Source organism: Corvus kubaryi, unplaced genomic scaffold (assembly GCF_017639235.1).
Source record: "Corvus kubaryi isolate FWS band 111438036 unplaced genomic scaffold, C.kubaryi_AGA036_p1.0 136, whole genome shotgun sequence".
NCBI classification, from domain to species: Eukaryota; Metazoa; Chordata; class Aves; order Passeriformes; family Corvidae; genus Corvus; species Corvus kubaryi.
Genome location: NW_024580670.1, coordinates 5,477,460 through 5,489,912, shown reverse-complemented (window position 1 = coordinate 5,489,912; position 12,453 = coordinate 5,477,460). Strand labels below are relative to the sequence as shown.

At 39.5% G+C, this 12,453-nt stretch overlaps 1 protein-coding gene across 3 annotated transcripts in view; it reads right to left on the bottom strand.

The window, feature by feature from the left end:
• Positions 1-1,692: 1,692 nt before the first annotated feature.
• Positions 1,693-12,453, bottom strand: part of SUCLG2 (succinate-CoA ligase GDP-forming subunit beta) — a 113,457-nt gene continuing 102,696 nt past the window's right edge. For 2 of the 3 annotated variants that reach the window (XM_042014424.1, XM_042014433.1), the window contains 2 exons: positions 11,491-11,611; positions 1,693-3,641 (listed from right to left, as the gene is read on the bottom strand). In XM_042014424.1, the coding sequence (XP_041870358.1) occupies positions 3,526-3,641; positions 11,491-11,611 (237 nt within the window). In that variant the 3' untranslated portion in view covers positions 1,693-3,525. Of the gene's footprint in view, positions 3,655-11,490; positions 11,612-12,453 lie in introns of all 3 variants that reach the window. The other variant, XM_042014442.1, reaches the window with a different exon arrangement.

Genomic DNA, 12,453 nt, shown 5'->3' with positions numbered 1-12,453 from the left:
ACCGAGGTCTTTGTCACCCGGGACAGCAATGGACAGGCACTGAGAGAATTCCAGGATGGCTTTCAGGCTGGTGTGCACCACCTGCACCCTGCCACTGGCGCCAGACAGGCTGACCAGAGCATGCCCAGTTCCCAGGTGGGCAGCTGGATGCTCATACAACTCATTCAGCCCCAGGCCAGCCAGCCCAGCCACACGAACCCAGCAAAACCCAGTGGTGTGGGCTCAGCCAGTTTTGAGAACAGCACCACAAGCAGTGATGAAATACAGGAAGTGAGCTGTGTGGGTGGAAAAGTGGGGAAAAAACCCAGTAAGTTTAGAAGAGGAAGGGGGAAGAAGCTGGATGATAAATTGAAAAGTGCAGTGACCTGCTTTGCCCCACTTTGGCCATGCTAGAGCTGACCTTGACTGCAAAAGACACTACAATTTCCTGAAAGGCAGCAAAAAGGAAAACAAGGAATGAAATCTCTCAATTGGCTGAGGCTTACAGCAGCACTGAGAACTTGCATACTACATGTCATGTAATAAAGCCCTAAGCCTTGGAGGTTTGGGGATTTCTGTAAGTTGACAGTTTTTGCTCTAGGACAGGGTTTGGCCACTGCCTGGCTCTGTGCACAGATTTCCTGGCTCTTCTAGCCCAGCAAGGCTGCTCAGTTCTGTGTTTTGGGCACCCTCAGCCAGTTCAGTGCTCAGCTCCCTGCACGAGAGAACCCTCCAGGCCAGCCTGACACGCATCAACCAGCAGCTGCTCTTGTAGGTGCCCGACACCCCCAGGCACCAGGCACGGCTCAGCTCGGAGGGCAGGGCCCAGGCAGCCAGCCCTGCTTGGCATCTCATCCTGTGACTGATTTGCACTGACATGCTGTTCCAATCACAGCAATTCTGCATGATACCAGCTGCTTTGCCGGATGTAGGGGAGCACAGGCCTGACAAATAGGATAGTAAGTGCTCGTTAAGGACATTACTCCAGAACTCCCAGCTGTTACTATTTCGCTGTGAGAATTTAAAGGTATCTTGTTAAAGATGTAACACAATGTCAGCATTAACAGTTTCCTCCTGTTTTGCCTTCCAAAGTGTCCTGTCCTATGGAGTTTTATTAATACAGGTTGAAATTTCCAGATTTAAAGGCTAATTAAATCCCACTTAAAGCTTTCACAGAGGGGATTAGCTGGAATTTACCCACTGCTTATGCTGCTGTTTGGTTTGTGTGGGCAAAATGCAACTAAAAACACCTTTCCCAGGGAGACCAAAACCAACTTTGCACATTTGCACACTGAGAGAAACAATCCATACAAATAAAACAAACCAGTCCACAACACCACACCGAGCCTCTGGTTACAGCCAGTGCACAGTGCCTGTGAAATACCAAACCTTCAAAGATACCAAACCAGAGCTTAGGGAACTTTCCATATTACATCTGAAAAATAAAAATTATACTGTTCCATTCTGTATATGGCTTAAGAGGGATAAAGCTTGTATGTACTGTCATTAGCCTACATATAAGAAAAGACATACAGAGGTAAAAAGATCTACTTATTTAGATAAAAGGCACATATGTTGGAGTATAGAAATATCACCCAACTAAAACTAAATTCCAATGCATTTGATTTCACCCACCTGTCACAAAATGCTGAATGGAAGAGCGCAGGCAAATTAAACATTTTTCTATTTTATAGAAAGCACAGAGTCAATAAACATGTTCATTTTTACATTTATTTGACAAAATGGTGTACACAGATTAATCTTTGCAAAATAATAATTGTGTATGCACAGTGGATGGTTTGGAGATTAGAGTTAGGGACACAGTGTGTGACAACATTGCACAAACAGTTCTTCCACAGAATCTTATCTTTCCAGTATTAAAATATATAAAATAGAGTGCAACTCTTGTATTTATTGTGGTGAGGTAAACATTTCTTCCTTCAGAGCAGTGTGGCTTTTACGTACCTTCAAGAAAGCTGCTAACGATACCCTTCTCCTTCATTCTGTCAATAACTACAGACCTAGTGGCATATTTATTGCTGTTCTAATGGTCACACATTTTTTCCTTGAGCAATATGTAGAGAAAGAAATGGAGAAGGAAAAACCTGCAGGAATTGATGATAGCAACCTATCAGCACTCTTTGTGTCGAGAGCCAAAGATTAGTGCAGATAATTTATTTTGAATGTAACAGTTTTAATGGAAATGTCAAGAAAAATTTATTTACATTTTTCTAAGCAGAACATGATATTGATTAGAGCTGCTCAAAAAATCACAATTAGGAATTTATTTCACAAAATTTTGTATCTCTGCCCATTTACAAGACCAGATCATGATATCCCCTCATTTGTTCACTGTTCAAATTTATTGATGATTTTCAGCACATAATTCCTGGGCAGAGAGAGATTTGTAGCAAGTTCTTTAGTTACACAAGCTCTTTAGTATTGCCTTCTGTTCCCTGAATGAACGATTTGTGTAACTAACAGCTTGAATTTTGACTGTTACAAAAGAGTATATAATCAAAATGAATCTTGGTCAATATCTGAGTACAGAAACTTAAGGGTTTCTTTTCTTATACATATTTTTACGGATGCCTGAGAAGGAAATACTTTAAAACTTGAAAAGTTCATTTGTGTTTTATTCCCAATAAATTAGAAATGGTTTTTGGAAGTTAAATCAACTGAAGAATTCTCCATGCTCCTGAGAGAAAACTGCTTCAGTTTTCTCATCTTTAAAACCTCACAGCAGTGACATTGCTACAAAAGAGGTTATCTTAAAAAGTTAGCAGCCATTTCCTTAGTGGCAGACACATCTTCCTGGAGCCCCCTGTATGGCACTGCTACATCTGAAAATACAGCAGGGCATTTCCAAAAACTAGGAAAGAAATGAATCACATTTCAATGGTTCATAGGCACAGTGAGAGTGGGAGGTCCTTTCACTACCAACTACTCAATCCCTTTTCCTATTGTGAGGTATCCATTGGCATCAACAAAAGAAAATAATCTTAAGGCAAAACCAGTGATTTCTAAAAAAAGAAAATAAACATCATTCATTTGAATAAAAACAGTATTGGAAGCACACCTTTTTACATTATTGCAAAAGTCTGTAAAAAATATAAACCCACTATTAGTTTGCTGACCCTTTACAATATAGAAACATGAATGAAAATATTGTGAATTAGGTGACCTAAATGTGTTCAGTTAAAGAACAATTGTGTTGACAGAAGTAAATAATTACTTATTTTGTCTTATCATGAGTTTATCAGTGACAATTTTGGAAGGAGAGACAAACAAGAGCTTTATGGAGTGAAGTATTACTTACTACAGTTGTGACTAACAAAATTACCAAAATTAGATACAGACATACGAGCTGTTCAAGATTGTAGCTGCGAAATTTCTGAAGCCCAACTTGCAAGCCTGAGTTGGCCGCGTATCTCCAATTAAGTCCACCAAGCCTGATGAGGAGAACTCCATTAATCCTCTGAAATAACAGCAGGAATGATGCCTTGTGAAACACAAGTACTTTCCATGAGAATAATCTTCAAGGCGTTATTTTTTGGCCACACTTGCCACTGCCTTCTTTGCTGCATCCTCAAGGTCATTGGCAGATGTGATGGGGAGGCCACTTTCACTCAGAATACGCTGGGCTTCGTGGACATTTGTTCCTAAAAAAGAACACTGACTAGAATTAGTAATTAATATTAATGAATATTAATGAACATCTCCTAGCACATCTCTGAAAAATCAGATAATGCTTCAAACTACACATCACTTCAGTTTAGCAACAGATTAAATGAGTGCCTTAGACTGGGCTGAGAAGAAGGAGCTCGTAATTCCAATGACAATCGTGACAGACAATGCAATCTGATAATGGCACTTGTGTGCACAACAGGGGCTTTGTGAAGATTAGAGGGTCAATGCAGCATCCCCCAGAGTCAGCAGGAACATCCAACAAGAGCAGTGGATAATGGACCACGTACCAGGCTCTATTAATGGCATTTATTAGCCACAATCAGTTACAGCTCATCAGTGAGTGAACAATAACTAAAATTCACCTGTGACAACTGAAAGCTGCAAAATGGGCTGTTGAAAGGCAAAGATTTGGGTAATCCTGAAAATATAATTGGGTTTAAGCTGCTCTTGAATATGCTTTTGCATTTTTCCTAAAAACAGGGAATACAAAGGTCTCTGAAGTATTCAGCATGACACCATTCCCTCCCCTCTGCTGCAGTATATTATTATAATCACAGAAACATTTAGGTTGGAAAAGACCCTTAAGATCTTTGAGTATGACTGGAAACCCAGCACTGCCAAGTCCACCAATAAACCCTGAGCACCACGTCCACCCCACCTCAAGGAGAATGTATGGTCACACAGCACAGGGGCTCCATTTTGCATGGAAAAAGCTCAACTTCAATCAATAGACTAAAGCACAGGGAAGGAAAAAAATCCAAAGCTGAAAAAGATACTTCAGGAAAATACATTTTCCCCACTTCTCAAACTTGTCTAAAAGACAAGAGCATCACCTTCCCGTTTACTCTATCTCATTCTTTTTGGAAAACTAAGACTAACAGAAAATCTGAATTCACCAGAGCTTTCCCAGCAAAGCCAAGTGAAACTTTTGATCACTGCTATGCTCTGCACCACAGAAGAACCTGGAGCCACATAGCCTACTGAGGAAGCAGAATCCACTTTGGGATCACACACTAGTCACAAGCACAAGGACCCAGAGCTGATCCTCTTTAAAATAATTTCTGTCCTCCTTCTCCATGTCATGTTCCTTGTTCATTTGCCATGTCAAAATGCTTAATTACTTTGTAATTCCTAGACCTAGCAAAATGAATTTTAATTATATTTGGAGCTATATACTAATTACATCCTTAATTATTAACCAGGCAAGAGGCATACTCTTTACTGTGCAACTTCCAGAATGCTCATTTTAAAGGATGATTTTTTTTTTTCTTGGGCAGACTTCATAAAACATCTGAAATGGTACAACAGAAGCAGAGCATTTCAAAAGCCTGTTTCATCAGCATGCTCAAGTCAGGATTCCCACTCCTGGTGCTAAAAGGGACCAAAGACATCCCTATCACAGCACTTTGTGATGGGAGAGGCAGGAGTCAGGAAGAGGAATGTGGGACCCCATCTACTCCTTCTGCAAAGGCACTGGCAGCCCAGGTCATGCTTCCCCTTGCTGAGCAGAGGACACGCTGTAGGGTTTGTGTAGGAAGGTCAAAGACATCTCAAATCTTTGACAGAAGGGGGATTTGGTTGCTCAGCAACACCCAGAACTGTACAGAACTTTTTCTACAGAAAAAAAATAATATTATGGGCAAAAAGAGAACATAATATTTGATTTTTGTTCAATCATCCTATATAACATAATGTGGAGGCTGCTACTTGTCAGCCCAGCACTGCACAGGGAAGGCAGGAGCCATTCCCAAGGTTCTCTTCTCTGTTGAGTCCCTCACATTCATACAGTGATTCCCAACAAGCCTTGAAGGTTTTGTCTTTTATTTAGATACAAGTGTGATAAACATTTGAAACAGTCGTGATTGTACTGATCTCTCAAATAGGATTCTACAAGACAAAGTGTTGTGAGGAGAAAAAAATGGAAAGAGGGAAATTTTCCTGGAAATTTTCCAACAAAGAAAAAATGTTGTGCTGTTTGTGATAGCCATGTATTTAAAACTAACTTTTGCTCTTCACTAAGTGGCCAATATTAATTTACTAACAGGTCAGAGAGGGAACAATATGTTGGATCTGTTCTGCACTGCATTGATTGCTCTCCACACCACTTGTCTAACATGCATTACAAAATCAATACAAAACACAGGCCCCTGAGAAGGGAGAGGGAGTTTATGCAGGGAAATGAAATGATGAAAGCTGAAAAAAAAAATTCTTACTGCAGTCAAAAGAGTATGAGTACATTTTGTATTTCTTAAATAAAACACTTTTATAGGCAGGCCATACAACTAAACACACTTTTCAGCAAGCATTTCCTTTGCTATAATTTTCTTTTTTTTTTAGTGATAGCCTTTTATCTCATTGTGATTAACTATTTTAGCTATGTGGAGAATATGGAAGTTATAATGAGCCTGCTAATAGCAGAGGTAAAAGATTTAAAATTAATCATTCAGAAAATGCTGGAAACATTTATGTATCTACAAAGAATACCATCTTGTTGCAACATGTTAAAATAAACAAATAAAGAATCCCACTATTCCAGCATTAACCTCCTGCCACTGGATGGTGTCAGAGAACTGTAAACAGAATCCCATATCCAGGCTATCAGAATAATCTGCCCTTCACCTACCCTGCAGCCAACTGAGAAAAGATGAAAATTCACAGGGCTGGAGGCTGTGGGGCTTTTGTTGTTGCTGGGTTATATTGTTTGGGGTTTTTTTTTGTGTGTGTGGTTTTTTTTTAAACTGGATTCTATGAAGAGAATGGCTTTCTAATTAGAAAAAGAAGCTTTTGTCTTCTGACACATATTACTGTCAACAACACTCCATGGAAAACCTGGAAAGATGTAATTTTATCGGCATGTACCTTCAGGCTTTGTAATCTAAACATCCTCCTGCTGAAACCTGGGTTCTGGAACAAACTCTCAGTCTGTGTAAATGCAATCTCTCACATTTACACTTCTGTGGACCTGAAATCTCTGCTATCAGTAGCAAAGCAAATGTATTCAACTCATTACCAAAAAAATCCCAATAATAAATATTCTGTCTAAGCATGTCTCTACCAGAGGTAAGATCACACAAGCACACATTGTGAGAGGTTGAATGAAAATCAAACAAATAAAACACGCCCAGTCATACTCCATATGCAGAATTTGGATCCTTATTCACTTGCACTGCCATAAACCCATCAGGACCAGGCTAAATTATCACTGTGTAATGCTGATGGTCAGAGAGGATGCAGGATTCTGCAATGCAATTTCTGGCTGTTCAGGTAAATAAGGTATAAGGGCATAAGACACAGTTATATACATTTGGTATGTGCTAACAAATAGATGAATAATATAAAAAATACTCTGATCGACCCAAAACATTCTGCTATGACAAAAAATTTCACAATATGCAGAATGTCAAAAATTACTGGTGACATGAGCAGGTTGTGCCCATGTTACAGTATCCATAGCAAGGGTCCAGCTTTGGCATGCTGCACTGCTGAGTGCACAGAACCAAATCTCCCCCTGGCGTGGATCCAGGCTATGCCAGTCCTGTCAGCCCACAAGCTGGAAACTCGTGGCCTCTCAGGTCCCAAAGACAGGTATTGGAGAATAAGGTTTGAAGTTTATCACCGTTTACCTTCTGTCAACAACATTTGATTTGAGGTTTGGCTGGAGACAAGCTTTAATTAGTAACCTTTAGGTAGGGAACATACAAAGTTTTGGTGGCTTACACATCTTACACCTGTTGGCTCTGCAGTCAAGAATAAACCAACTTCCACTGCCTACCTGTAAGAGACAATTAAACTCTTTCTATTCTGTCCGCTCCATTTGCCCTTTTCTACCTTACACTTTCCCCAAAGAATATTTTAATCTTTCCCTCTGCCTCATGTTTACATCCTAACAAGGAAGGGCACATTTAAATTTGTGCTGAATGTTTAAGCCCAAGATGTCTGATCTGAATGAAGTTGTGACTTTGCAATATCCCATTCTTCCCTCTTGAAAGGCAATTTGGGATACTAAAAATCAAAAAATCACGCATACATACTAAACCATACTTGCAAACAAGATACACAAGCTGGAGCAAAATTTCACTTGTGTGTAAAAGATTTCTGAAGATAACTAGAAAATTTTAGATTCTGAAGAACACACAAGGTCACTAATCACATGAATGAAAAATATGAAAAAATTTGCATTCAGATGTGAATAAAACCCAAGTTGTTTCTACTTGAGTTTCAACATATTAAGTAGTTATGATCCCTCCCAGTTCTTCTTGTTCTATGACCAGAGAAGGAAAGAATTCATTTTTTGAAAGAGAGAGGATGTAAAATTTCCAGCATAGGAGCAGATCTCTAATTCACAATTATTTTTTATTCTTCCCTCTTTTCATCTAATTCTGAGCTACATAAATGAGAAGCAAGGTTTGGCTTCCCTTCAGCACTCCTGTCAGTTTTCACAAAACTTAACTGAAGTGTATTACATTTTAAAGGGAAAAAAATCCTGCATAAACTCAGCAGCAGTTACTTTTCTATCTGTAGAAGATGAAATCTGGAATATGTGGTTTCTCCACTTGTCCATGAGCTTTTTAAAAAATAATCCTGTGTCTCAGCTGGTGAGTTCTCTACTGATAAGTCAAGCAAACATATGCAATTATAAAGTTACCATTTTCAAAGAGGAGAGTAATCCTTTCTTTATCCACTGGTAAAACGGCTTGTAATTATTATACAACTGAGAACAAAGATTTGTCCATAGAATCCTACTAAATCAAGACAGATTTGACTGATTAAAACTCTAGTCATCAAGACACTTGTAGTACAGTGCATGTGGGCAAAGAGTCTTTAAAGTGCAGGTCACAAATCTGTTAGATTTATGGGAATAATCACAAACCTTCTGTTGGGAAAATGTTCAAAACGGCAACCCAAAAGAGTGCTTGTTCCTTTTTCTCCTTTTGAACTGTAAAATGTCATCAGTGACATTTTAAAAATCTTGGGTAGTCTGATTACTTCCACAGTACTCATTATTAATTCAAAATCCTTATAAGTTTAAATAACCTGGTGTGAGTTCAAAGAACAATGAAGACGATTAAGGATCCAGAGGGATTGATTTCTGAGGAAAAATTAAAAGGACCAAACATACATGCATTGCTTGGTTAGGTGATTAAGGAGGCAGAGAAAGCAGCAGTGACTCGTTAACAGTTCCAAAGTACAACAGCTGAAGGCTGTAAGCATCATAGCTCTTTGTTTAGGATGAACACGAGGAATAAGAGGAGGAATTAAAAAAACTTTTGAGATAAAGATTATGCAAAAGCGGGAGTTTGCTGCATTATTCTCTGAGAGAGCTTCCTAAAGAAAATGTGGTACTGCCATTTTCAGAGTCAGCAACCAGTCTAGGAGAAACATTATTACAGACCTAGCAAAGAGTGAGCAATCCTGGGAAGATGGTAACCCAAAGATGTTTGCATTTAAATCTGCATTTGACACTCTGAAGATTCAGCTTTGGTCTCTGTGGATAGAGCAGCAAATGACTCAAAGGTCGCAGGCACAAGAGGAACAGGCACCTCTGCAAGGCTTTCACTCTTCTGTACAATCATGGAATCATCAAGATTACTGGAGAAAGGCCAAGCAAATGCAGTGGCAGACCCAGCAGACTGTAGTTTAAAATAAGCAAGTTGCTCCTCTTGTTTCTCTTATAACAGTTTCAAAAATCACAACAGAAACATCTTGTTCATAGGAAAAACTAATGGCTTTTTCAGTATCTTCACTTAAAAAGGAGCAGTTACAGCAGTTGAGAAGTCTTGCAGATCTGACGGATAAACTTTTTCCCAGCTGTGAAAGACAGGAAAAGTTTTTTTGCTATGACAAAAAGTGAAACAACATTGCCTAGAGCTGATAAACAATGAGATTTAATATAATGAAACTTTTCTGCTTCTAAGCAACATCCATCAGTCTCTCCTTCATCCATATTAAACTTTTTATGCAGTCTCTTAAGGTGTTGACTAGTGCTGCATCATCCAAAGAAAATGTTCACAATTTGTTTCTAAAATCCATTTTAGAGTATTTAAACTTCCCTGCACTCACCACAACAGAAGTTCGTGCCAGCATGTGCAGCGTAGCATGAGAATGAGGGAGGGGAAAGCTCTGCTTTCTCCTGAAACATAAAACAAGCATCCCCCTAACCAAAGGGCTCCATGGGCACTCTGCATGCATCCTCAGGAATCCTGGTGAGGGGAAGTTTTGAAAAGGAAAAAGCCTGAAGTGTTCAGAACATATTTTCCTCCCCCTTCTATCACAGTGTGAAAAACCACCTCAGTATTGCATCTCAGGTCCATAAAGGGATGCATTTCCTCCGTTCATCATGAATGCTGAGTGACAGGACATTTTATGCTCTTTACACACACACAAACCTGAATATGGATGGGTTTGAGTAAGAGGCCTTAAAACTCACCCAGAAATCTCTCTGTTTTACAAACCTACTTGGCCAAAAAGAAATATTTTCAGCTTACCAGGGTTGTGTGCTGATTGCAATCAAGGCACTTTTCACTCAATGGCAGAAGACTCTCCCTCCTTCAGGGCACTTCTCAGAAATTAGAGGCAGAACTCCACACCCACTGCCATTAAAGTCTGTAACTGCCAAAGAGTGCTTGTCCTCCCCTCCCTATGGCTTTTTTGTTTCTTGTGAAACAATGCTGGATGCACTAAAGATAAAATATTCCTTACCATTACCAAATCTTCTGGTTTTTAATGGATTTTAGCTGGATTGGGCAGAGGAACATGTTACAGTAATATCTCTCCTACAAATACTGTTTCTAACATCTGTCTTTTAATTATGGCACTGGTGTAAACGTAAGAAAACTATATTGTTTAGCAATAACGGAATTGCATTCAGTAAAAAAAAAAATAAAAAATTGAAACATAAATACCTTCCAGTAAACATAAACTTGCATCAAAATAATTCCTATTTGCATTGCAAATCTTACAGGCAAACTCACAATGTTTCCATTGCAAAATTTCATTGCTTCCAATGCCATCAAGGACCATAGATGAGGAAATATGAGTTTATTGACTTCAGGTTGTGCTGTGGCTGAAGAATTGGACATATTGTCACTGCGAGGGACCAATCTGTTTAGTGCTTTTGATACAGGGGGCTTAGAATTTTCAGAGTTAACTACTGACCACGGTATTGCTAGTATTGCTACATTTTGCAGCTGCTTGCTAAACAATTTATATCGCTTGCTTAACACACATTGTGCTTGCCAGGCAAAGGGAAGGATGTAAGGGAGGATAAGGGGAGGATCCAAGACCATTGATAAGGAGAAGAAACCATGACCAAAGATCCTGCTTTTGGACCCTGAAACCAGCCTGAGCCAGCTCTGAGGTTTGGCCTTGGGCCAGGAACACAAGGAGTCTGCGCAAGAAGGTGAGGTAAAAAGTTCAACCCGAGGAGAACTACTTACTTCATCTGAGGAAGACCTTTACTTCATCCCAGAGACCCCGGCCCACGAGCAGCAGGCAGCACTGAGCAAGCGCACCGATATGTTAATGACTTTAGAGCTAATTGTAATATGAAGCGGGGACAGGTAATGAATATGTATAGGTGTATTGTGTACTCTGATGCATTTGTAGTTTGTAACCACATAAACACCAAGCCAAGAGCTGCTGAAGATGCACATGTCTTTGGAGGAAAGATTCCCCCATGCACCTCAGCTGATTAAAACATACCTACTTTGCAACTTTCAAGTTGTGGAGTCTTTTCTGTGTATCACTTTGATATGGAAGAAATCCCAAATTGATTACTGGGCACATGAGGGATGATTTTGGTCTGAATCCAGTAGCACTCACCTTCCAGTCTGACCACCAGAGGTACTTTCAGCTCGAGCTCTTGGCAGGCTTTGGTGATACCATTGGCTATAATGGCACAGTTCACAATCCCACCAAATATGTTTACAAGGATTGCTTCAACCTGTAGGAGAGAAACCAAGGAGGAAATAAGTGGGGGCTTGTTTATGTTTTGTTTTGACTTTGTTTTTTAAATAAACACAGGTCCAAGGTCCAAACCAGGGTACCAATTCCCCTCTGTCTGGCAGGTTCTCATTTATGGATGGTACAAGCTTCACCTCTGCACTCAGAGAACTTGAGTCTGAGTCTATTGTTGCTCCAGTGTGCAGCAGTGATTAATTGTCTTGGTCTAAACTGGCACGGTAATTAATGTCATAAACAAAGTATTCTACAAAAACAAAGGGAATTTCTACCTATAAATATAAATAAAAAGACCTTAAACCATCTATAGTTTGATTATTTTTAAAATGTGTTGAATAATCATCAGAGGTTGGAGCTCAGAAAACACAGGGTGTGAATGTGTGATGCACATGCAATGAAATATTCATGAGGACACTTCACAAAACAATCTGGATCTTCACTTTATCACAAGCACTACAGAGAAAAAGGTAATACACTTGCCCTGACTTGATAAAGAGGAGGAAAAATCCCTTCTAATTAACAAGGAGAGGCATGTAATGAAGAGCATTCATTACAGCAGGTTAACTGATAACCTCAAAAAACCGCTATTCATCAGTTTCTGGAAACTGCAGTTTCTCCACCCAATTCACAATTAAATTGCCCTTCACAACATACAAGACATTAATACATAAAAGATATTAAATATGATTTCTTTCCACTTGGTAAGGTAGCAAAAGATTAACCCAAGCCCATATTCCAGTCTTCCAACCATGTCTCATCATGTTGAGGAGGACACCATAGGGATGCAGCCCAGCTGTTTCCCATTCCACAGTGGGGCTAATCTGC